The sequence below is a fragment of the Sinocyclocheilus grahami genome, unplaced genomic scaffold (assembly GCF_001515645.1).
Source record: "Sinocyclocheilus grahami isolate Dianchi unplaced genomic scaffold, SAMN03320097.WGS_v1.1 scaffold1569.1, whole genome shotgun sequence".
Lineage (NCBI taxonomy): Eukaryota > Metazoa > Chordata > Actinopteri > Cypriniformes > Cyprinidae > Sinocyclocheilus > Sinocyclocheilus grahami.
In genome coordinates this window covers 98,047-122,141 of record NW_015506748.1, presented here as the reverse complement: position 1 = coordinate 122,141, position 24,095 = coordinate 98,047, and the positions used below count along the sequence as shown (strand labels likewise).

The 24,095-nt window shown below is 36.9% G+C and overlaps 1 protein-coding gene across 1 annotated transcript in view; it reads left to right on the top strand.

Annotated features, from left to right (window-relative positions):
- The window catches only part of ptbp3 (polypyrimidine tract binding protein 3), a 79,053-nt gene that overhangs the window by 30,892 nt on the left and 24,066 nt on the right, over window positions 1-24,095 (top strand). The window contains exons 2-4 of the mRNA XM_016257550.1: window positions 9,982-10,057; window positions 20,777-20,946; window positions 22,482-22,628. Of these exons, the coding sequence (XP_016113036.1) occupies window positions 10,033-10,057; window positions 20,777-20,946; window positions 22,482-22,628 (342 nt within the window). The 5' untranslated portion in view covers window positions 9,982-10,032. The remainder of the gene's footprint in view (window positions 1-9,981; window positions 10,058-20,776; window positions 20,947-22,481; window positions 22,629-24,095) is intronic.

The window sequence follows — 24,095 nt, the reverse complement described above, 5'->3', positions numbered from 1 at the left end:
CCTTTCAAAAACACAAAATCAGAAAAGGAAGAATTGAACAAATCAGAAACAAAAAAGATATTTTGATTCACCCATTCAATGAAACAAAGTGATTTGTTACCAGACAATATATTTTCATTGTTCCAAAGAATACACGTGTGCGGGGAGAAATTATGTTTAAAAGCAATCTTCCAGGATTCTAGGGCTTGTTTATGAAAATTTGACAGTTTAATAGGTAACTTACTACATTTAAAGTTACACACACATTTCTTTTTCTCATTTCTTTTTTCCTTTCTGTCCATGCACACAGACAGCGTCACGTTTTACAATAGTGCGTGCACGCGCGCGCATATCCTGGCTCTCTCTCTCTCTCTCACACTCTCACACACTCTCTCACACCCACACACACACACACACACTCTCTCTCTCTCACACACACACACACACACAAACATCACATGCCCATGAAACACCCTCCTCCTCCTCCCTCGACTCATCTTCCCTTCTGTCCTTCTGTCTGTGTCTCTCGAACCCTCACTGTTCTCTTGAGCTCCGTCTGTTTCACTCTTCCTTTCATCCCTCATGCACTTCTCTCTCTCTCTGTCTGTCTGTCTCCCTCTGTCTGTCTCTGTAATTTTCTCTAGTCGCTTATGAACACAGGAGTATTCTGACATGCTGGAGATGAGTTTAAGGTACAGATGTGCTTGTGTGGTTCTTATTTTAATGGCAAACTTTTACATTTAGGCTGACTTTAAATAGGAAAAATAGCATTTGTTGTGTGGAATTATCTATATGAATGTGTGGACTGTCTAAATGTCATAAACAAGTAGTTATACATTGGCAGTTTGCTTTGGAGAATGCTTTTTTTTAAATCTAATTTTGACTATGATATCAGAAATACTATACTAATGTAAACTATGCTTATTTGGATATCTGCAGGCATTAAGTTAATAGGTTTTCACATGAAATACTTTTGAAGACACATATGCGTCTTTTTAAAATAGTGTACAATTTTAATGCATGCAGTTTTCCTTATTAATTGAGAGACTGGAAATGTTTTTTTTTTTCCTTTAAAAATGAATGTCACCGTTTAAAAGTGATTACAATAGTGAAAAATTCATAATGACCAGCCACAGCATGTAAAAACACACTTTCTCCAATAGATCTATATGAATTCTCCCGTGAAACCTTGATGCACATTCGATTTTTTTCATGTTACGCATCAAGGATTGGCTAAATTCTCAAGCTGCCGATGACACTTAACGATTTTTAATAAATGAACCGTTTTTCTGCTTCATTGCACTATAGACTGAAAGTCCTTGTTGACACCTGGTTTACTGTTCCATGTGTTTCCAATATGGCAACCTTGTATTAAAATATATGTTCACTAAGCAGTAATATTTGGAACGATTGTAAGATTGATTTTATTTATTTTTTGTTATTTATGTTGCAGTTAATAGTGATCTGCACCATACCATGTGTTCATGAGGATGCATTCAATGAACTGTTATCTGAACATTGAGTACCTGCATGTGTGGATAGTGGACAATCATTATGATGCTGGTTGTTTTGACCTGATTTTGACTTTTTTAATTAATGTGTAATTAATAAATGTTAAAATACTTTCTCCTTTCCCATCTTAATATACAGAGAGAGTTATAAGTGAGCCATTTGTAGGTCAGTTTCCTGAAATGAGTGACATTGTGGCACCATTGTAAACCATCTGTTTGTTTGAACAATGGAAGACGGGGAGAATTTTCAGGGAAATTTTTGCAGTTGCATTTGTTGATGCTAGCGATAACAGAAATAGTTTGGAAGGTCTGGTCCAAATGCATGACTTGATGATCGCAGTAAAAAGTGGGAGAGAGAAAGAGGTTAAAACAGCTACTCAGGCAGACTAAACACGTTCACGCACTCGATGCACACAGTGGGGTCCCTCTGAGATAAAAAAAACAGACAGACAATTAATTCTCTTCAATCACAGTCTGAGAAAGTGAAACAGAGGGAATTATTAGATAAGATGGCAGATGAAGAACCCTGTTTGTTCAAAGAACATAGACTCCACACCCCTCGTCCCTTTGATGTGTTACATTTATACTCCAAAAAAATCTGTATTTTGATCTTGTTTTCAAGTAAAAGTGCCCAAACGTCCTTTAAAAGACTAATAAAGTTATAAGCAAACTTGTTAGATGATAACATAAGGCATGCCAATATATTTAAATATGTATATCTACAATTAAATGTGTTTATTTAAATATTTAAAAATGTATGGGTGTAAAAAAGTGTTTTTACACACACACACACACACACACACACACACATATATATATATATATATAATATTTGAAAATTTATTTTTCTAAAATTCAGTATAAAAGCTTATTAAAAACGTTTAATATGTATATCTAAAATTCATTGTAAACATTTTTTAAAGTTAAATATGTATTTCTAGAATTCAATATTTGCATTTATTTAAATATGTAAATGTATATCTAAAATTCAGTGTTTATTTTCTTACATTACTGACAAATAATTTTACATTTTGTTTAAAGCATGAATTCATGGAGATTCATGCTTAAAACAGGTTCATACTTTGCCAATGTACGTGTGAAGCTTTTCTGAAAACAAGTCTTATCTTGTAAATGTATTTTATTTCATGATGTTAAAACAAGACAAAAACTAAAATGATTTTTAGTGTACACTTGATCTCCTTTCGGGCCGAGCCATGATGCATGATCCTAACCTGCAGGTTTAAACACCTTTATATTTCACAGATCATTCAGTTATTTAATCACACAGTTATTTGCCTGCCCTGTCAATAGCACCCTCTGAGATATTATTGCGCAAATTTTGATGCCTGCCTCTGCACGCATGATCTGTAGATCCAATAACTCGAATAACAAGGCCATCAAAGAAACATCAAATGGCTGAGGAATTATTCACACGTTGCATAATATCTCCGTCAGGAAGGAGATGGTCTGTTGTCTGTCTAACGGCTTTGATATTCATTTCAAAATTGCTCGCGCTGCAGGAGAACAATGTTAGTCCTGCGTTTCCTTTTGAGCCCAAGCGGGGAGGACAGGTGCTCGTTTAGCTTGTTTTGAGTTCGTCGCATGAGGAGATTGATAAAACTAAAGATCATTTGAGCCTGGCGTACATCCAAACAGCCTCTTCCCTGCTCCGACGGAGAGCTCTCAGCCACAAATTCACTCTTCGGTTCTTCAATTTGGTCTGATGGAAAATGTTATTGTCTGGCAATGTTCGTGGTAACAGGGCAATTTGGCACAGCAACATGTTGTGGTGAAACCCAGTAGAAGCGGATGGCTTGAGACTTGAGGATATTGATTTGTTCGCTGTCAGCTGTACGATATTTGTGCCTTTCCAGGGAAGTGGTAGTTTTTCTTTCACCGGCTGGCGCAGGCAGGTATTTACTGTCTGTTTCAGACAGATGCGTGTGAAATGCCTTTGTTTATAGATGGACTTGGTGTACTTTTTTATAACTGCATTATAAACGCTATGTTTGTATTGTGAATCTTAGCTGTAACTTAGAGCTGTGAGGGCAGTTTGTCCCGATATCCTCTTTGGTGGCATCTTTGGTACTGAATATTACATAAGGCAAAACCTCCCTTTGAAAGCCCCCCCCCCCTCCTGTTTCCATGGTTATTCTCTTTGCTGCTTTCAACATAAAAAACAGCAACCGAGCATCCCACAGTGCCCATAGGATTAATTGCTGCATCCAGTTTTGGGTTTTGTGCACTGTATTATCATAATTTGAAATGGTTTTTCATAATAGTTAATAGTTTGTTCTCTGTTGCCATGTGAGCAAAGTGGTTTTATTGTCTTTCCAAAATGGTTCACCCAAAAATGATTATTCGCCCTAAAGCTTGTATGACTCTTTCTTCTGTGGAACACAAAAGAAGGTGTTTTGAAGAATGTCCATGCTGCTCTTTTCCATACAATGAAACTGAATAAGGGGTTTGGGCTGTCAAGATCCGAAAATGACAAAACAAGCTCTTTGTGCTGTTTTCTCAAAAATTTTGGCTTAGCATGACAGAGCAAAAATAACTGGGAAAAAAAACAAAACACTGAAAATCTCAGCTCTCATTTGCCTTTGCCTTAGGGGTGCATGATATATTGAAATAAAATCCATATTGCAGTATTATGTCAAATCAGGCAAGCTGTAATACTATTTATATATGCATGGTTATTAAGTGGTTTTGTCCATTTACTGAACAACATGCTGTTGTTTAATATTTTTAATTAATAATAAGCACAGTAAAAATCATGTTATTATTTTAGAATCATATTGAATGTGTCAAAATCAGTGGTCTATGAAGAGTTCACTCTGTTCACTTTATGGTTACTGAAAGTGGTTTGCTCTCTCTCTCTCTCTCGCTCTCTCTTTCTTCTTCATTGTATGGAAAAGAGCAGCACAAGCATTCTTCAAAACATCTCCCTTTGTGTTCCACAGAAGATATATATATATATGTATATAATTTTCTATGCATATGCGCTCCCTAACAAATTCACCAAAATCATTTTAGAAAGAACAAGATTACTATTAATATTAATCTAAAAAAAAAAAAAACTGACATTGCAATATTTTGCTTTTCAGTGATATATAAATATATAATGTTTTTTTTTTTTCAATATTATGCAGCCCTAGTTTGCTTATATTTAAATATGGTGCATCAGGACGCGTCACGCCAGGTTGACAAGAGTGACGCTGAATAACTTTGGTTCACACATGTGTTGTAACCAAACATGATGCAGCAAGTTTCAGTAAAGTGAGGCTGAGTAAATGACAAAACTTTCATTTTTGGGTGTACTATTTCTTTAAGAAAAGCTCTCGTGTTTGTTTTTAGTCTACACCCTGTTTTCTCAGCAATACCCTGATGCTGCGTGTCAAAACAATAGCTTGTCCACACTTAAATAAAAAATCCTGCAGATAACCTCCAGCGATATGCTGTCTAGATTAATGAACGGTGAAAATTGCACTTTTACATTAACTTTGCAAACCCTGACAACCTGATTTCATTTTCTCTGCCCCTGTTAATTACAGAATATCCCCCAGACAGGCTATAAAATGATCAAGCCATTATTAATTATCTTTGTCTTCTTTTCCGCTCCATTTTAAAAAGACCATTTAAAAGTTTTAATTTCCCCAGCAGATTGTTTTTTTTTGTTGTTGTTTTTTTTTTGCAACAGCAACATGTCTTATGAATAACATAAAGCAACAAGCAGCAGCAGCTTTTTGTTTGCTGTTGTGGAAACAACGTCTCCACTATCAAGAAATCCAGTCACACCTGTGCATTTTCATTTGCATTCGCACCCAGTAAAGCTTTGTTTAGTGAATGCGCAGAGAGATAAACAAGAAAGATGCATTTATGAATTAATTAATAGAAGTAGAACACCTGGAGGAGAACAAACTAAATGACTTACAGTGATGTTGACAGTGTGAAACTCATGAAAACATGTCCAGAGGCCAGTTGCATAAACATAGTCACCACATTAAGACTGTGTCTTAAGAACTAGTTTGACATAGCAGTTCTTAAAGTTTTTATCAGTCTTACTTTACAGATTCAAATGACAGCAATCTAAGTTTTTATGTAACTGACTTGGTTATGAGCAGTCTTGCAGAAAAAAGATAGGTGTCCAAATTTTAAGACTAGTCTAAGCAGTTTATGCAACCAGTCACAGGTCATATTTCACCTCAAAATAATAATAATAAAAAAAAAAAAATAAGATTTTGCGAAAATCAAATGAAGCTTATTTGAACAGGCTTCAAATGAATTTTCAGCACAATGAACCTCATTATCTCTCCATATTCTCATTACAGTAATGATTCAACAGTGTTATTTTCAAGTTTATTCCTAATAGTGTTTGGGGCAGTTGACAGAACGGTCACTTCCTGTGTCAGGCAAGTGCTAGAGCCTGCTCATTCCGAAAAAACATCATGATAAAAATAACTATAACAATAATAAATATTAGCCTCCGCACCAATGCATTATGTCGCTTTAAATGCAAGAGCTCGGTAAAGCAGGTTGAATTCTGATTGGCTGTCAATGTTTTTATCGTTCATCAGCTGAAATAAATTTGTTGATTCCAGCGATATAGTTTCTTTGTGCTGTTATGGTTATAGCTGTGATGCTATATTCATAGAATTACAGCAACTTCTGAAATGTTATTGTTTTGGGTATCGTTATAGTTATTGTCCTATAGTTTTTTGTGTAAATGGACCTTATGTATGAATCTTAATTTAGTTTATGTACTTTTTAATGCCTGGCGCGGTTTGGTTTTCCCAATTCTTACAAAGTTTCAGCTATTTTCTATATTTTATAGTTATTGTTATAGTTAACGTCCTTGGTGTGAACAGACCTTACATACGAATTTTATGTTAGTTGGTGTAAAAAAAATGTTATGCCTGCTGTGCTGTGGTTTGCACTATTCACACAGAATTTCAGTGCTAATAATAATTTTATAGTTATAATTAATGTCCTTGATGTGAATGAGCCTTATGTAATACAAATCTTACATTTGTTGATGTACATTTTCTGTCTAGCAAAACTGAAACCTTTGGTTTTCTGTGTTATATTGAATATTGTTGTTTTGTAAATTCTTCTGATGTAAATATATCACCAAGATAAAATGATCTAGCTGGCTGACGTAGATGACATTAAAGGAATGAGATTTTGCGTTATGGTAATGACTACTGGAGGGAAATGTGACTAACTGTCATAAAAATAATGGGAAAAAAATGATGCAACAGATCCTAATGGGGCTGAAAATGGCTTCATTTTCTTAATACAAAATCGAATTGATCACTAGTTTTATGCTGACGTGCAGCATGTGCCGGTGAGGCCGCGTGACCCTCAGAGGGCGTGTTCAGAGAAATGGCGATTACGATGCGGGTGCTGAGCATCAGCGTCGTGTTTCATCACCCGCAGCCCGTCTCAGCGCACAAAATGTCACAGACATCAGAGAGGGGCTTAGCTGTAAAGGGTAAAGAGATTCTATCGTTTTTGTTCCTCTTTTTTTTTGCATATTCATACTCTGCCTGGACTCATTTGAATTTAGTATAAAAAAAGCAAAGAGAAGCTTTGTGTTCTTTCCTGGTAGGCTGAGGTGACAGTAACGCACCAATAGGGAGACGGCATGGCAGTGGCTCCGCCTGTGAAGCGAGCTCTCCCTTCCAACAACACCTGGCTGAGTTGAATAACACAAACGGTGGAGCGAGCTGCTGCGTGTTTCACGCATGACCCTGTGCATGAACTCATTATTAATAAGAGCTACAAACTGCCTCGTCTCATTTACATCTGCAGTAGATCTCAGATGTCTGCTTGGCTGCACTTTATAGGTTTTTTCTCTATCTATATGCATGAGGCTTTAGTTAACACTGGTGTTTGGCCTGCAAATACCTGTTGACCGTTTGTTACAAGGGCCATTTTTGGGATTTTAGCCATTTTATTGATTTAGACTGTGAGAGAGCAGACAGGAAACATGGGCGTGTCGAGGGACAAATCGGATCAGGAAATGACCTAACCTGGATTCTAACTCGAGTCTCCCACATACACAAAATGTCGAAGCACATGCTGTACCCATCAGGCCATGCCTCTGACCTTTTGTAGCAGTTTGTTTTTTCCTGAAATCTGCATGCAATGTTATTCAAGGCTTCTCGTCATTTTATTTTGTGAGACATTTCCACCATCTCTGTTCTGTAGAATTAAACAGTCTGGTTTTGCTTCTATACCTTTAAGACTTCTAAATGTAAAATGACCTTTGTTGTGATTGGCTAATTTTTTTGTATGTGAAAACTGGTGAAAAACATACTGACAGCATTGGTATGTAAATGAGCTCGTTCTTATTCTAATATCCTCATGGTTGTGGCATGTCAACCATGATGACTGATCTTTAAATGACCCTTTCATTTCATAACATTATGGTTAAGTAATATCACAAGGGTGCGAATGGCCAAACCGCAGCTCTGCAGATATTCAGTACAATAATCCAGCTTGTGAGTGTGATATTGCTTTTAGTGTTGTCAAAAGTACCGATGTCGATACCAGTCAGTATTTTTAAAATGGCCAAAATGCTTGCGGGGAATATCGGCATTGTCACATTTTTAGAATTTCAGTACCGACATCGGTACTTTTAACAACACTAATTGCTTTTATGCAGCAGTTCTATATACAAGAAGTAACTTTTCAGGCAAAATTCAGCCCGTTAGTTTGCATATTTTTAATCTGCCAATGAAAATAGTTCCAAATAAAGAAAAAGATAAAGATTTTATTTGCGAAGTGACGCAAAAAAAAACATAAATAATAATAATAAAATAAAATAAAAAATGGAACAAAGTATGTGAGTGGCACAAAAGCAGTTTCACATTCCCGCTCAAATCATTCTGTACTCGGCTCCGCTCCAGGTTTTCTATTTCTCACTCCAATCACAGCTGAGAAAAACCCGTGACGAGCGATCCTGCTGTTTTTTTTTCCAGCAATCTTTTGCAAGCTTTCAACAAACCCCCTCCTTCATTCAAGGAAAAATTCACACAACTCCACTTTCACAACGCTCAATCTTGGAACGCTTCTCGGCCAATCAAATTTGAGGACCGGAACTAACTGTTGTATGATACCGTTTAGTTTTTCTGATTTAGAATTTCCTATGTGCTTTTGGTTTTAGCTAACCATTGAAGTTGTGATGTTTACAACTGTACAGTTTGGCATTAGTTAATAGGAGAGATGACATTTGCTTACATTGGTTTAAACCAGAGCTGTTATTGTTATCTAAAACTACAACTAGTAAAAGTAATTTTTATTAATTGAAAAAACTTAAATAAAATATAAATAGCAGATGGAAACTGATGGAGCTAAACTAAAAATAAGTTAAATAAAGTACTTAAATTACTCCATTTAAATTAAAAAATTACCAAAACTTAACCTAAAATTAAAATGAAAACTGAAATTATTAAAATAACAGCTAATTTAAAAAAAACTATAAAAGTATATAAATATAATACTAAAAGAACACTGATTTATACAACTTTTGAATTGCACAAATATATATATATATATATATATATATATATATTTTAAGGAAGTAGACCAAACATAAAATGTCTAAATTCTGCACATTATTTTATCGTCTAGCACAGTGGTTCCCAACCCTGGTCCTTGAGGCACCCCAACACTGCACATTTTGCATGTCTCTTTTCTCTGACACTCCAGTTTCAGGTCTTGGAGGCTCTACTAATGAGATGATGACCTGAATCAGATGTGTTTGATTAAGGAGACATGCAAACCGTGCAGTGTTGGGGTGCCTCCAGGACCCGGGTTGGGAACCACTGGTCTAGCACAAGAAATCCAACACAGTCAAAAAAATCTCTAAAATTAGAAACCGACAAGGAAGACAATTACGACAGTATTCCCTGAGCGGTAAGTGCCTCGCTCAGGAAATACAACACAAATGGAGACATTTCCTCTCGAGTGTGGCTATCTGAGGGCAGCATCACGTGCCAGCCATCTTGCAGCTGAATAGATTGTATTCTAGATCCGCCTACCTCACAAACAATTTGCAGCTAATGGATGCATTTTGTGTGCTTGTTATACATCGTCCTCAAGGAATTGATGCGCTTCTGAAATTTCCCTTCTGCACCGAAAACAGTCCTTTAATGCGGCACAGGGGCTTTTGTTTGCTTTTGTGCACTCGCCACGCTGGTCTGTGTTTTTAACTCAGAGATTTCAGATGTATAATCTCACCATCCAAGTATGACGACGAAATAAGAATAAATTAGTGAAGCACTCTGTTTGGAGTACATTTGAATTTATTCCAGTGTATTCCAGTGTATCATGGTTGGTTTTACAGCTTTGAATTGGCTATTTCAAAATATTTACATCCAAATTTGGCATTATAGGTGTTTTTTTAGTGTGTTATGGGTGGTTTCTCATATTTGTTCAGATTCCCACTTGTCATTTTGACTGAAACTTTCATATTCATGTGTTTCAGTAGGCATCTGGAGAGCCTCCTGTTTCCACCTCCTCGTGTTGCTTTACTACCATGAGCAGTTCCACTCCATCCACAGGTACTGTCTGTTCCTCAGCATCACTTCCATTAACAGTCTAGACATTTTTAGAGATGAAAGAGGCAATTTGACTTGGCCTTTTTGTTGAGTCATTCATACGAGGTTTTACCACATGAAATCAAAGCCATCCCTGTTTGTTTAATAAGCGTCAGTGTTCACAATTCACACCAAATGTGTTTTCATAATCATTTATGAACATTTAATAACTTTCCCTGCCTCTGAAATGACTTCTCTTTTCTGCTAATGTAACCAAGAGTGCACAAGTGGGATGAAATAACACTTTATTCTGATTGGTTACAGCATTGTGCGCTATAATGTTCGCTAAATGGCATTCCAACAATTAATATATAGCAGCTGTGCTAGTTTAGTGTCTCTTGTATCACTTACATAATAAAATAATTTAAACTCAAATCAATATTTCATGTACATTGATTTATTTTCTAACTAGCCTTGTAATAAGGAGGATAATGTACAGTACACTACAATCAGCCGCTCATTATCACATAAACCTCCGTTTCGCCTCAAGGTCCTGATCAGCATGCTGAGGGTTTTTATGATCATTTATGTATTAGCCAGATACGTTATGAATATGAATATTTTGATTGGTTCAGAAATCTTACAAAAGTAAATAAGTTTAAGTTTTAGCGAACACTGTTTCTTTCTTTATACTTTTTCGTGTAAAGTGTAAATTAGCCTATTCAGACTGTTTGGCATCTGAATTTTGAGGATTTGTTATCAGATGAATGTGCGTCTACGGTTATGTTGAGGTAAAATCTTCTTACAGTCTGTTAAATTCAGTCAGTGTCATGGACAATGGCTTCTAAAAATCATACTGATACAAAATTTATGGTAAAAATAAATTCTTATTGCTTTTTAACCTTTTTGATAGCACTGAAAATGAACTCTTCAATGATGGTGAAATGGTTGGCGAGTGTATTAGCTGTTATTTGAGCATCTGAATGGAGATAAAATGGAGGGGCAGAATGAAATGATCCCATCATCTGCTTCCCATCTTCTCTTACCCCTCTCTGTCTTTTATTTTCTCTCGCTCACTCATCCTCCCCCTGGTAAACAATAATCCTTAATATGTTGTTGTGCTTTGGAAGGGGAAACAGTGTCTCTATTATTTTCAGAGTTTGAAGTGACCAGGGATAGCCTCCGGACAGCTTCTATATTTTGATATTTTCTGCTTCTCATGAAAGCTGCACAGTGAGCACTTTAAGACGTGCTTCTTCATTTTAGTGATCTGGTGAAATAGTTGCAAAATGGTGGCTTTAAATGTGGTCTAGCATTGAATGGCTGGTATGATTTGCATATGCATGTTGTGTTGTAACTAATCTAAAAAGGAACAGAGATGCTAGTATTGTTTTGAAGATCATGGTTTGCACTTCTCCATGAAGTACTGCTGTTTCTGGCATTTCCCATGAATCATTGCGTTTCCTTGGCGTAGTCAAGATACAGTCAATCTTTTTTTATATATAATGCTTGATTTTGAGACTGAATCGCCAAAGCCAGAAGGTGTATTTATAATGCAAGAAAGTATTTTGTAGGATTTAATGTTTAATGGTTTTGTCTAGACTGACTAAACACTATAATTTACATAATAAATATATTAAACATATGATAAATACTAATATTATTTATATTCATTACGTAATGGATCATACATTGGCCAATACTCGTGTCGACTTTGGAAGTTCCAACCAGATCTCAAGAGAAAATGCAACTATTTTGCATTTTATTGAATTGTTTGCAAATTCGTATAAATTCATACTATTTAAATGAGGGATGCAGAATATTATCGGACCTATATCAGAATCGGCCGATAATGGCTTTAAATATAAATATCGGCATCGGCCCGATATGAAAAATGATGCCGATATGTCTTGCCGATAAGAGGAATACATTAACTCACATGTGCTCAGGGTGTGTAGCGATTAGTTCACATCAGCATTGTGGCTCATTCTTGAAGCAAAGTTTTGCCTGAATAGTGATTGGATTAACTGTTTTGGATCGCTGCATTTAAACTGAGAATGCACTTACAGAATGACGCGTTCGGTGTGTGATAGAGTAAACAGTAATAGCACGTGCAGCGGCAGCAGCAGCAGCCTCCTCCGGGTCCTAATGCCCTTTCGGTAATGAGTTATAATTCCGTAGGGGGCGCGGTTGGCCTACTTCTAATAAAATGAAAGTAAAATACACAAATAATATTTAGACTGTGTTTCTGATTAAATAAAGCAGTAATTGATGTCATAAAATCATGAGTATGTTTTGATTTAAAGGTCAGAAGCTATAGCTTACACGAATAAAAAAATCACAAACATGACACATGTAAATTAATAATTCTATATATACTGATTTATTCATTAATGTGTAATATGATAAATTTTTGAAACAAATTATGATCTCAAAGTTTTTCAGAATTTTTACAACTCTTTTGCTTTAGACCATCTACAAATGTTAAATCTTAAAATAAAATGTTAAGGTTAATACTGCATCTTTCTGAAAACAAAAATGCAGCAATTGATATATAGTTTATTTATAGTTATTTCCAAAGCTTCATTGTACTGTTATTATAAAATAACTTAATTATAGTTTATTTAATTCTAACAAATAAGTTCTTGTTAAAAACCAAAATTAAAAATAATTAGCTTATAATTTCCACACTGGAGAGACTTGGAAATATATCGGCATCGGCTATCGGCCAAAATGAGTTGAAAAATATCGGTTATCGGCAAAAATCCAATATCGTGCATCCCTAATTTAAACTGTACAAAAAATGTATAATTTTCAAAAAAAAAAAAAAAAAAAGGTCCACCCCTAAACCTCAGTGTATAAGGGTACAGAAACGTTTGAATGAGATTGTGCTCGTTCATAAAAATTCACCAAAGCGTAAAGTAGTTATGAATTGCCATGAGAGTGTATCGGTGCTTCTCTTTGTCAATTTCAAAATCTGTTGCCAGCCTTGTCAATGGATAATGCACTTTTTTCTTTTTTCAAATATTATTTTGTGAATGTTTGTGATTTATTACCAGCCTAGGGTGGTTTGCTGGTCTTATCCAGTTTATCTCATTAAAACCATCAAAACCTGCCTAACCAACTTTGTCAGGCTTGGAGATCATCTTGGGTAACACTGGTTTCTTGTGCAGTGTCAGCCATTAAAATCCCTGTATGTGTCAACTGCTAATCTGAAATACCCTGTCATTACATTAGCATTTAGTACTTAGTTAAAATTAGCTCTGGCACAGAATTTGAGCTAATATTTTTCTCTGTTGTTGAGTCAGCTGTTTCATTGTTTAGGTTTCTTGACGTGAAACGGCCTTTGCAGTACAACATGGTTGTTGTTACGCAAAACTGGAGCCATAACAAAGCCGACCAGGAGTTTTTGTGCTGATAGCCTAGCTTACATCAAGGTCAATATAGTTCCTGCCGTTTACTGCTGATAAAAAGAGTTTCAAGTTTTGTGTTGTTTTTTCATTAACTGAATAATAATAATTGTACTAGAAGGCGTCTTCACTCTTGCCTGACCAATTTAGCTAAAAACATGTTGTTTAATTTGAAGCAAGTTATGGCCCAGCAAAAAAAAAAAAAAAAAAAAAAAAATATATATATATATATATATATAATTTATTTTTATTTTTTATATACGTTTAAATTTATTTTAAAATATGCAAAAAATATATTTGCTAATATATAGGTTGTGTTTCAGAATATATTTTAAGAAATATATTATCTACCTATATAATATTTTTTGGCCATTTTGTATATTTTTTAAAAATATGTTTTAAAAATCTAATAATTTTTTAAAAATTATTTTAATAGCCTTTAAGCTTTTACTGGGAAATAGGAAATGTATTTTCTTGTCCCTAATAAATTTTTTTTAAATATATTTTGGTATATTTTAGCCATCTTCAAGAATCGGCTAAAAACACACTTCTTCCATCTTTATTTGACCCTCTAACTCTAGCACTCTCTATTATAATTCTATACTTTATATAAAAAAACTTGCCCCTTTTAGACTTGCACTCTATTCATTTGCTAACTTTTCAATTCAAAATATATTTCATTGAGCTCCACTGTTTACAGCATATATTTAAAATATATTTTGTGTGCTGATATAACGCAGTATCGCATGGCTACTTGTGTGGTAGGAAGTTTTCTGTCGTTATGCTAAAACTAAATGCCAGTCATGGTAAGCTATCCTTACCAAGCTGTAAGCTATTCATAATTTAAAATAGTTACACTACAGTCAAGTTATCATTTTAATATATTTAACTAAACCAAAAGCTACTAATAGAAACAAGTACATTGAAGCTATTTTTATCACTTCAAAGGTGATGTCTGTATGAGAGAATTTTTAGTCTTCTGTGTTTATCTGGAAAAACCCCTGTAAGATTCACTAGAAAGATTCATCTTTGTGCAGTGGCTGTGCTATTTCTCTCCAGAAGTTACTAGAAACGTTACAATCGTTAATAGAACGTAATTCAAAGTTTTGGTTGGACGTTTGTCTAAGATGGTTGAGAATATTCAAAAGTAACATTTCCATTATGTTTGCAAAATAATAAAATGGAATGTTCTAATAAATGTCGCCTTTAATGTTCACATAACCAAGAAGAAAAAAAATTGTAAACATTAAAAAACCTGAATGTTTTGAATGTTCAGAGAACTTTCAGAAAAAGTTTAATTTAAGGAAATGTTAGCCAAACATTCTAGGGAACATATTTTTGTTGGTTGGGTATGAGTGATAAAATGTCTTTGTACTTGTTTAAACTAGTCGTTTAAATCTCATAACCGCCTCACACCAGCATTTTTGTTGCATCTCAAGTAGTTTTGTTGTTGTTGTGCCCTTCTCATCCCATCTCTTAGTTTATTACCCACCAACCCTGGTCCTGTAGTCGCTGCTTTTTACCTATGGCTGTAGTTTATGAACTCTTGCACATCAGAGCCTGCCATCTGAAAGGCATGTAGGACCGGATCCTTTTTCCCATGTGAAGCAAACCATGTGTTTCAGCACATCAAGCACAGGAGAGCCCAAAGGCTCAGAGTCGTTCCACCTTGGCAAACACATGCACACTTGATTGCTGTCTACTGGGACCCCTCTGCCAGAACAATACAAGAGCATTTCTGCCCTGTCACACCTGACATACTCCCTCTTGCTCCAGGCAAAGTTGACAGTACATCCCATAACCCTGAGTTAAAGCTGTTCAGACATGTTTGACTGGGCTTTGGGTGTAACCAGCCTTTATCAAACTGAATACTACGCCGTTCTTACTCTAGTGCATGATGGCTCATAAATGTTCTGACTTTTCATTGGAAGTGGTTGTGACAAAGCAACAGGCAGGTGGAACGGCACAAAGGTAATGCTTGCGGTGAAGGACAGCATTCCAGGAATGTCAGATATGGGAATTGTTGATGGGAAGTCACAGAGAGCTTGGTTGCGAACTGCATTCCGTGAATTCTGTGGTGTCCTAGCAACAGTTTTACTGTAGTGGGATTTGACTGTGACAGCAAGGAAAAGATTCTTCTCTAGCCTCTTGGGTGATGTGTAGACAAATATCATGGAGAACGGATGCTTTCTACAAACAGATAATGCTGCTTCAGTGCTGGAGAAATCCTGCCATTTGCAGAGCTACGTCCTCATGCTGTTTTGGCTTTGTTTGTTGCGCAAACTGTGTTCAAATGTGTCTACTTTTTTGGAGTTGTTTGTATAGTGTAATGACAACTCTTTAAGCAAACTAAAAAAGTAAATGTATCCTTATTCTACCTCTAGACGGAATGAATTGTAATTCTTAGTAGTTTTAAGTTTGAACCAATTTGAACTAGTCTCATATAACAGAATGTGAAAAGAAAAATACAAAGAAGCTTGAAGTTGCAATGTCACTGGGTCGAGACCATGGCTTAGTGGTTAGCATATGTACTCTGTTCTGGCTTGCAACATTAATACGGTTTTGTAAATTTAAACAGTTGGCAAAAAGATTTTAAAAATGGTATTGTCATCAAGCCCTATATTTATTATGAAGGTTCATGCGCATATGAGAAGCATACCGTATACTTCTGTACACTACCATCAAAAAATTTGGGATCTGTAACTCTCTTGTAATAAAATTTCTATGAAACAGAAATATTGTTAAATATTATTAATTAAAAATTCCTGTGTTCCTGTGATGCAAGCAATTAATCATCCTTACTGAATAAAAAGTATTCATTTCTTTCAAATAAATAAATAAAAATATACATCAAATTTGTATGTTTTCATGAAATGTGTATTGTATCATTTTTATTAATGTAATTTTTAAAATTATTATAAATTCTTGCTTAAAAACAGAATGATTTAGCAACATTTGCAAAGGATAATTATTTCAATTTTTGGTCACACTTTACTTACAGATCAGTTCTCACTATCAACTAACTATTAACTATGCATTTTGCCTCAAATTTGCTGCTTATTAATATTTAGTTAAGGTAGTTGTTAAGTTTAGGTGTGGGATTGGATTAAAAGATCTAGAATATGTTTAAGCAAAATAAGGCATTAATATGTGCTTTATAATCATTAATAAACAGCCAATAAGCTAGTAATATGCATGCTCATAAGCAAAGTTAATAGTTAGAATTGGTCCCTAAATTAAAGTGTTGCCAAAATTTTGGCATGCTTAAGTAATGTAGGAAATGTTTCTTTTGTTTTCCACAATCCATTATGTGTATTGAGTTTACATATGTGAATTTCAAAGATCCCTTTTACTCATTTCCTCTTGAAAAGCCTGTGGCATATTTGATCCAGGGATGGTTCCTCTAATCACATTAAACACACAATAAGATTTGTTAACGGCACAATGAGATGAATCGCCGTGGTGAAGCCAGATGCCTTGATAGGTCATGTGTATGGTCACCATGGTAACACAGGGTCATTGGAAAAGTGGTCCAATCATCTTTCTGTTCTCCTGGTGGCTGCTATGTGGCGAGATGCCTGTCTCTAGGACACATAAGAGTCTCATTCATGCATCATAAATAAATCCTTGGTTGCAGTAGGTTCAGTTATAATAAAGCATAATTGAGCTTATTCAAACTTGCATATTTTATATTCTGAATGAGCCTCCAGGGAAGAAAACTGCAGACTAAGAGCTATTCAACAGCAGTTTAGGTATTATATTATAAAAAAATATATATGCTTTTTTCTTTCAGCATGTTGTGTTTGTGCGTCCTTTTCTGCAGTATATGGGAAACTACCATGATTACAATTTGCCTGTCCTCTAAAGGGATTATCTCGTTTCTTTTCTCAGTTTGTTAGCTCTCTGCATGTGGTAGGCTACTGCCTCAGCCTGCATTGAGTTATTCCACTGGAGATTTTGTTTTGTTGCCTGTTTAATCAGACTCATGTTCTGTGCATTAACATTAGATGTCTTGCAGATGCATGCTTGTTTTTCATGATCCATATCGCTTTCGACTGAATCTAGATGCAGGGTCTGGACTAAGACAGACCTCATTAGTATTAAATAAGGGTTTGTATTTGTAGCAGTCAGACTAGGCAGGGCATAAATGTAACACTGATTATTTTATCTGCTTGTACAACTGGCAGTACAGGAATCAGTATGTGTATGCATGTGTGTAAACATGGTTTAAGCACACATTCATATTTTTAAAATCAAATTGCTATAGACTTTTAAGTACCTGATGTTGAGGACGAAACCAACACTTATGGTTTTGAATACTTTAAACATTTGCTGACACCAGCTTGTAGACAGACACCTAGAGACAGACACCAGAAGGTCATCACTCATTATAGTAACCCCCATAGGACTACACATTGTTGTTCGGGGCCTGTTGCTTTGCTAAGGTTTGTTTCTCGCTGTAAATCCCTTCTCTGACGTGAATTTCACTAGATCCCCTTGGCAATGATTCATTTGAACAGCTGAAAAGCACACACTACAATTTTTTGACTCTTATTGGTTGTCTAGTCACATACTTATTTTAGTGTCATTGTTGCATAATAAATCTCTGGATCTCTGGACTAGGAGGAAGGGATGGGATCACTGTGTTGGTCTGTGTGGCTGGTGTCTAGATCTCTGTACTGAGCTTTGAAAGGAGGGTCTAGATCTCTGGACTGTGAGAGAGGGTTCAGATCACTGTGCTGAACTTTTACAGAAGGGTCTAGATCAATATGCTGAGCTGTGACAGAAGGGTCTGGATCACTATGCTGGGCTTTGACAGAAGGGTCTGGATCTCTGGACTAGGATGGAGGGATGGGAACACTGTGTTGGGCTGTGACAGGAAGGTCTAGATCACTATGCTGAGCTGTGACAGAAGGGTCTAGATCACTATGCTGGGCTGTGACAGAAGGGTCTAGATCAATATGCTGGGCTGTGACAGAAGGGTCTGGATCACTATGCTGGGCTGTGACAGAAGGGTCTAGATCACTATGCTGGGCTGTGACAGAATGGTCTAGATCACTATGCTGAGCTGTGACAGAAGGGTCTAGATCACTATGCTGGGCTGTGACAGAAGGGTCTAGATCACTATGCTGAGCTGTGACAGACTAGCCTGAGTCACTATGCTGGGCTGTGACAGAAGGGTCTAGATCACTATGCTGAGCTGTGACAGAAGGGTCTAGATCACTATGCTGGGCTGTGACAGAAGGGTCTAGATCACTATGCTGAGCTGTGACAGAAGGGTCTAGATTACTATGCTGGGCTTTGACAGAAGGATCTAGATAACTATGCTGGGCTGTGACAGGAGGGTCTGGATCTCTGGACTAGGATGGAGAGATGGCAACACTGTGTTGGGCTGTGAGGGGAGGGTCTAGATCACTGCTGGGCTGTGAGGGAAGGGTCTAGGTCACGGTGCTGGGCTTTGACAGGAGGGTCTAGATCATTATGCTGGGCTGTGACAAGAGGGTCTGGATCTCTGGACTAGAATGGATGAATGGGAACACTGTGTTGGGCTGTGAGGGGAGGGTCTAGGTCACTGTGCTGGGCTTTGACAGGGTCTAGATCACTATGCTGTGACAGGAGGGTCTGGATCTCTGGACTATAATGGATGGATGGGAACACTGTGTTAGGCTGTGAGGGGAGGGCCTAGGTCACTGTGCTGGGCTTTGACAGAAGGGGCTAGATCATTGGGCTGTGCGGGGGATTTGTATCACTGTGCTGGGCTGTGAAGAAAAATGTCTAGATCCCTGGACTGGTAGGGACTGGATGGCTGTGCTGAGCTGTAAGAGGATGTTCTAGATCACTGAAATGGGCTGTGAAAGGATCTAGGTCACTGCTAGGCTGTGAGGGGAGTGTCTTGATCTCTGGACAGTAAGGGAGTGATGAGATCACTGTGTTGGTCTGTGAGGAGTGGGTCTAGATCAGTGTTTTGAGCTGTGAGGGCTGGGTCTAGATCTCTGGACTGGGAGGGAAAGATTGGACCACTGTTCTAGGTTGTGAGGAGCTAGATCGCTAGGCTGTAAGGTGCAGGTCTTGATCACTGTGCTGGACAATGAGGGGAGGTTCTGGATCACTGTATTGAGCCTGTTCATTTTTTCAACTATGGCTGGATGTCCTGCTGATGGCAGCACTTTCTTCTGTGCACTGCTGTTTCTCTGTGCCTCCTCTCATCGGCAGGCTTAACTTTGGAAAGAGAGAGTGTATCAATGCGTGAGGGAGAGAGAGAGAGATCTCACTTTCACTCATGCTTGTGCACTACTGCATTCATCATGGAGAATTTGGTGCCTACACATACAAATTGAGGAATACGTGACCCATATTTGAATGTGTCTGAAGATGTTTATTACAAGATGTTTATTGACTGTATTACAGTACTATAGCTTTTACGTTCATTGTTCATGCATGACCTAACAATGACTAGACAAATACATAATAGGAGAGTCTAACAATGCAGCAATTTCTGCACATTCATTTGTTTCACTTCCAAAATTACTTGAGGTTACTTTAGGGGGAAGTGTGCAACTTTTCAGAGCTCAGTTGTGTGATTTTAGGGCAGGACTATCTGTTTAGCAAACAATGGGAATTTGGGTAAATTGACCACAAGTCTGCCCACTGTAGGCTGTAATATGTGTTAGTAAAAATTTAATGTATAATACATGCATATTCAATACATATTCAATACATGCATATTCTAACATCTTTTCATTTTGCACCCAACTGTTACCCAATTGGTAACACTGTTACCAATTGCTTTGATGCCGTTATCTGCAATCAAACAAATACAAGCAGTGCAAGGGCTTGAAAGAACGTGAAAGCTGCAAGCGTTGAAAGCTGAGGCAGGCACTCCGCCACGGTCGGTCTCTGTTAAACCTGTCACCAGCCTGTGATGTGCTCCTGGACATAGCCAAGTGCCAAACGCCCCACAATGGGTGCCATTTGGAGTCTTGACAGGCTACAGAGGACTGCTTAATCCTGTAAGAGGCTTGTCGTATTGTTTCAAGGGAAAGCGTCAGAGATGCTGCCCACCACTGTCGTATTGTCTGTTTTGTGTTTCTGCCCATGTCTGTCTGTCTGCTGCATCTTAACCTTCATTGAAGGTCCTTTGTGAGGCCAAAACATTGAAAAATATTTTGTAACAGTGACCTTTTTGGTGTCAGTCAATCGATAATAATTGTGTTTGGTGTCTGATGGGTCTTGCTTTTGTAATATCCATGTACATCAATGCCAGTTTTGGCATTTGGAAAACTGGTCAAATCAAAAAATGAAAATATGTCTCTTTCTTTTTCCTTTTTGGCAGCTAATGGCACTGACAGTAAAACGTATAAAGGAGAACGATCTCCTTGTGACCCTTCCCGCGTCCTCCACGTCCGCAAAGTTCCCATCGAAGTGTCTGAGGCAGAGGTCATCTCACTAGGAGTCCCTTTCGGCAAAGTCACCAACCTGTTGATGCTTAAAGGGAAAAACCAAGTAGGTGCTCCTTAAATCTGCGAACACATCCCTGCCCTTTCTTTCAGCTCTGTAAGCATTTTGCAGCATGACCATTGGATCCCTAGGCATTTGAGAAACACTGTTGGGTTTGAAATTTGCCTTTTGAGATTCTCAAACCTCACCTTACGCTTTCATGTTGGTTTAGCAGTGGAATTTCCGGATTAAATGGCATGAATAAGATCAGAGAAAACCAGCATACATATTCTCACTGTTAAACCTCTGTGTGGTTCATCACGGTGTAACATGATTTAGGAAATCTAGGATTACTTCCTCAGTAAGGAACAGTGGTGTGACAATACCATTGTCTCTGGGATTGTCTTGGACATAAAAAATGAAGGTTATTACGATTTATTTTAGGCTATTAAGCATATTCTCAGTAAAAAATATATAATTTTGATAAAATATATATATATATATATATTATTTAATTTATAATGTAAACATAGTAATTTTTTTTTTACATAATTTAAAATAAAATTAGGGTATAAAAACTTTTCACTGAGGAAAATTATTGGATGCTCCTTCAATGCAAATATATGTCTTTGTATATGCTTTTTAATTTGTGTGTGTGTAAAGGATTTCTGGACAGGATGGTATTTGTGTTACAGTAATGAAAATGTAACTTTTTTGCATTACGGTAATGATATCATTTTTTATGTTTTTTTTTATTTTGATTTTATTTTGTATCATAAAAATAATTATTCATAAAATAGGCATCATTCTCTTAATTCTTTTTTTTCTTCTGCTTTTGGACTGAAATATCATCCAGACATTTTTTATCATGAGACTGACCCACAAAAACCCACTTTACTAAGAACCACCACCATCAAAGCATCATTTTGTCTGTATTTTTCCTTTATAAGGGATGGTGAGGACCAGGGTCCAGATCTGTTTTCGCTTCATTAGTGATGGCCAGTGATAGAAACTGAAGTGTGCATCCTTTCAAACACATCAAGGTCCATCTAATAACAGAAGCCCTGCAAAAACACGGCAGTCTCCCGCTGAGTGTCTTTTCATATTCAAATGGAACCTGGCATATTTAGACAAGAAAAGACAGGCAGACAGTTTTCTTAATGTCCCTGTTGCATAATTTGTTGTTTGCTGCTTGATTTGATTGGGGCTTCAAAAGATTATTTTATTGTCAGATTCTGCATCTATAAATCTTTCACACCTTTCTTGATGAGGTCAGAATAATTATTAGAGGTGCCTGTTAAGACAAGCATCACTGTTGTATTGCTCATGCTTAGGGTTGGTGATTTTAAACTTTGTCCCGAATTGTTTGTGCTACAGTCATCATTAAGCTTGTTCTATTGTCCATCCATAAGTGCAGAGCAGCACTTATTATTCTTCTTTATCTCCATTTCTTTTAGCCCACAAATATTTATTTCATTTGAGTGTTGCATTAAAACAGACTAAGAAAAAGTTGGATTAACTGACACCACATATGTGCAATTAGCCGAATTCTGTTGTTATCAGGGCTGAGCATTTACAGTATGTCTCTCTTTGCACTACAGGCTTTTATAGAAATGGCTTCTGAAGAAGCAGCAATCACCATGGTCAACTACTACACCGCAGCCACACCCCATGTCCGCAACCAGCCCGTCTACATCCAGTATTCCAACCACCGTGAGCTCAAGACTGATAATCTGCCCAATCAGGGGGTGAGAATTACTGTCACTCCAAACACGTTTAAACACCTCTTTCACTAGCATAGTAGGGTAAACTAAAAAATTTAGTTTAAATGCAATTGTCAAGTTCTTAAGGCACGGTCACATTTATTGTTGCTTGGTGAAATTTCACATGGTCACGCAAATTCGTTGTGCTCACCAACAGAAAGCTGCTTGGTTTGAAAGTGACTGCTGTGTGAGCTGTGCTTCATATATGGCTACACTATTGACAATGGTGCTTTTTTGCTCATAAAATTTCTCAGAAATTTGACCCCACCTGTACTTTTTGTATTCATATTAGTTTTTTCATGCTTTTTAGTGTGGTGTAACAATCAGTAAAAAGTAATAAAATATTTTAATCCTTGAATATATGAGATTTTACTCACTTTTTTCCAAAAAAACATAAAAAACTTTTTTTTTTTTTGTTCTTGCTATCAGCTATCATGGATACATTTTTTGGGTTATACAATATGATTACACCATTTGACATATATTTTTGTATTCATATTGTTAATATGTCACCGTTGAGGTTATCTAATGAATGCCAATGCAGCTCAGCAGGGGAAAAGAGCTAGCAAATAATTACTCCTCTGGTCTGAGGGTGTTATCTATTGTGCGGCTGCCATGTTGCATTGCCTCCTTGCACAAAGAGAGTATTTGTTAGTGTAACAGGAGGGGTGGGGACAGCAGTCTTTTTTTAAATGGGCGATGCTGATGAAGCCCCCCTTCCTCCTGTTTAAAATTGCTGCAAAAAAGGAACAATTGTGCGCAAATGCACCTTACTTTCTCAGTGTCTTCGGCTGGAAAAGCGCAAGTGATTATTAATTACAGAAATGTAACACTATCTAAAAGTAGATTTTTAAAAATACATACTTTTGTTTTTTTAATTAATGGGTAGTTTTATTCAGCAAAGATGCATTACATTGATCAAAAGTGACAGTAAAGACATTTCTAATGTTACAAATGATTTTTATTTCAAAGAAACAATGTTAATACGGGATAGTAACTGGTTATATGTGATCTGGATTATGTAGTTGTAACGGGGCTGACAAGACGTGAGACGTGCGGATCCATATGCAAGCTTTATTATCATCAGAGGAGGTCAGAAACACAGGCAGGGTCAAACAGGTATATGGCGGGCAAGACACAAGAATAGTCCTAGGGCTAGCGTAGGTCAACGATAAGCAAACAGAATCAAAAGGGGCGCGACTAGAGGGACAAGTCCAGGTACAAGGCAAGGTCCAGGCAGGGGCAAACAGTATCAAAATGGGGGAAGACGCGAGGAGGAATCTGACAGACACAGGCGAAGAGCAAGAACAAGAACACAGACAAGGCAAGACTAAGGTGGGGCTAAAACAAACTAAACGGGCTTCGTAGTGTAGCTATCGCTAGGGGAGTGATAATCGCTAAACAATACTCGGCAGTGGAATGGGATCAGAGTGAGAGTTAAATAGGGGATGT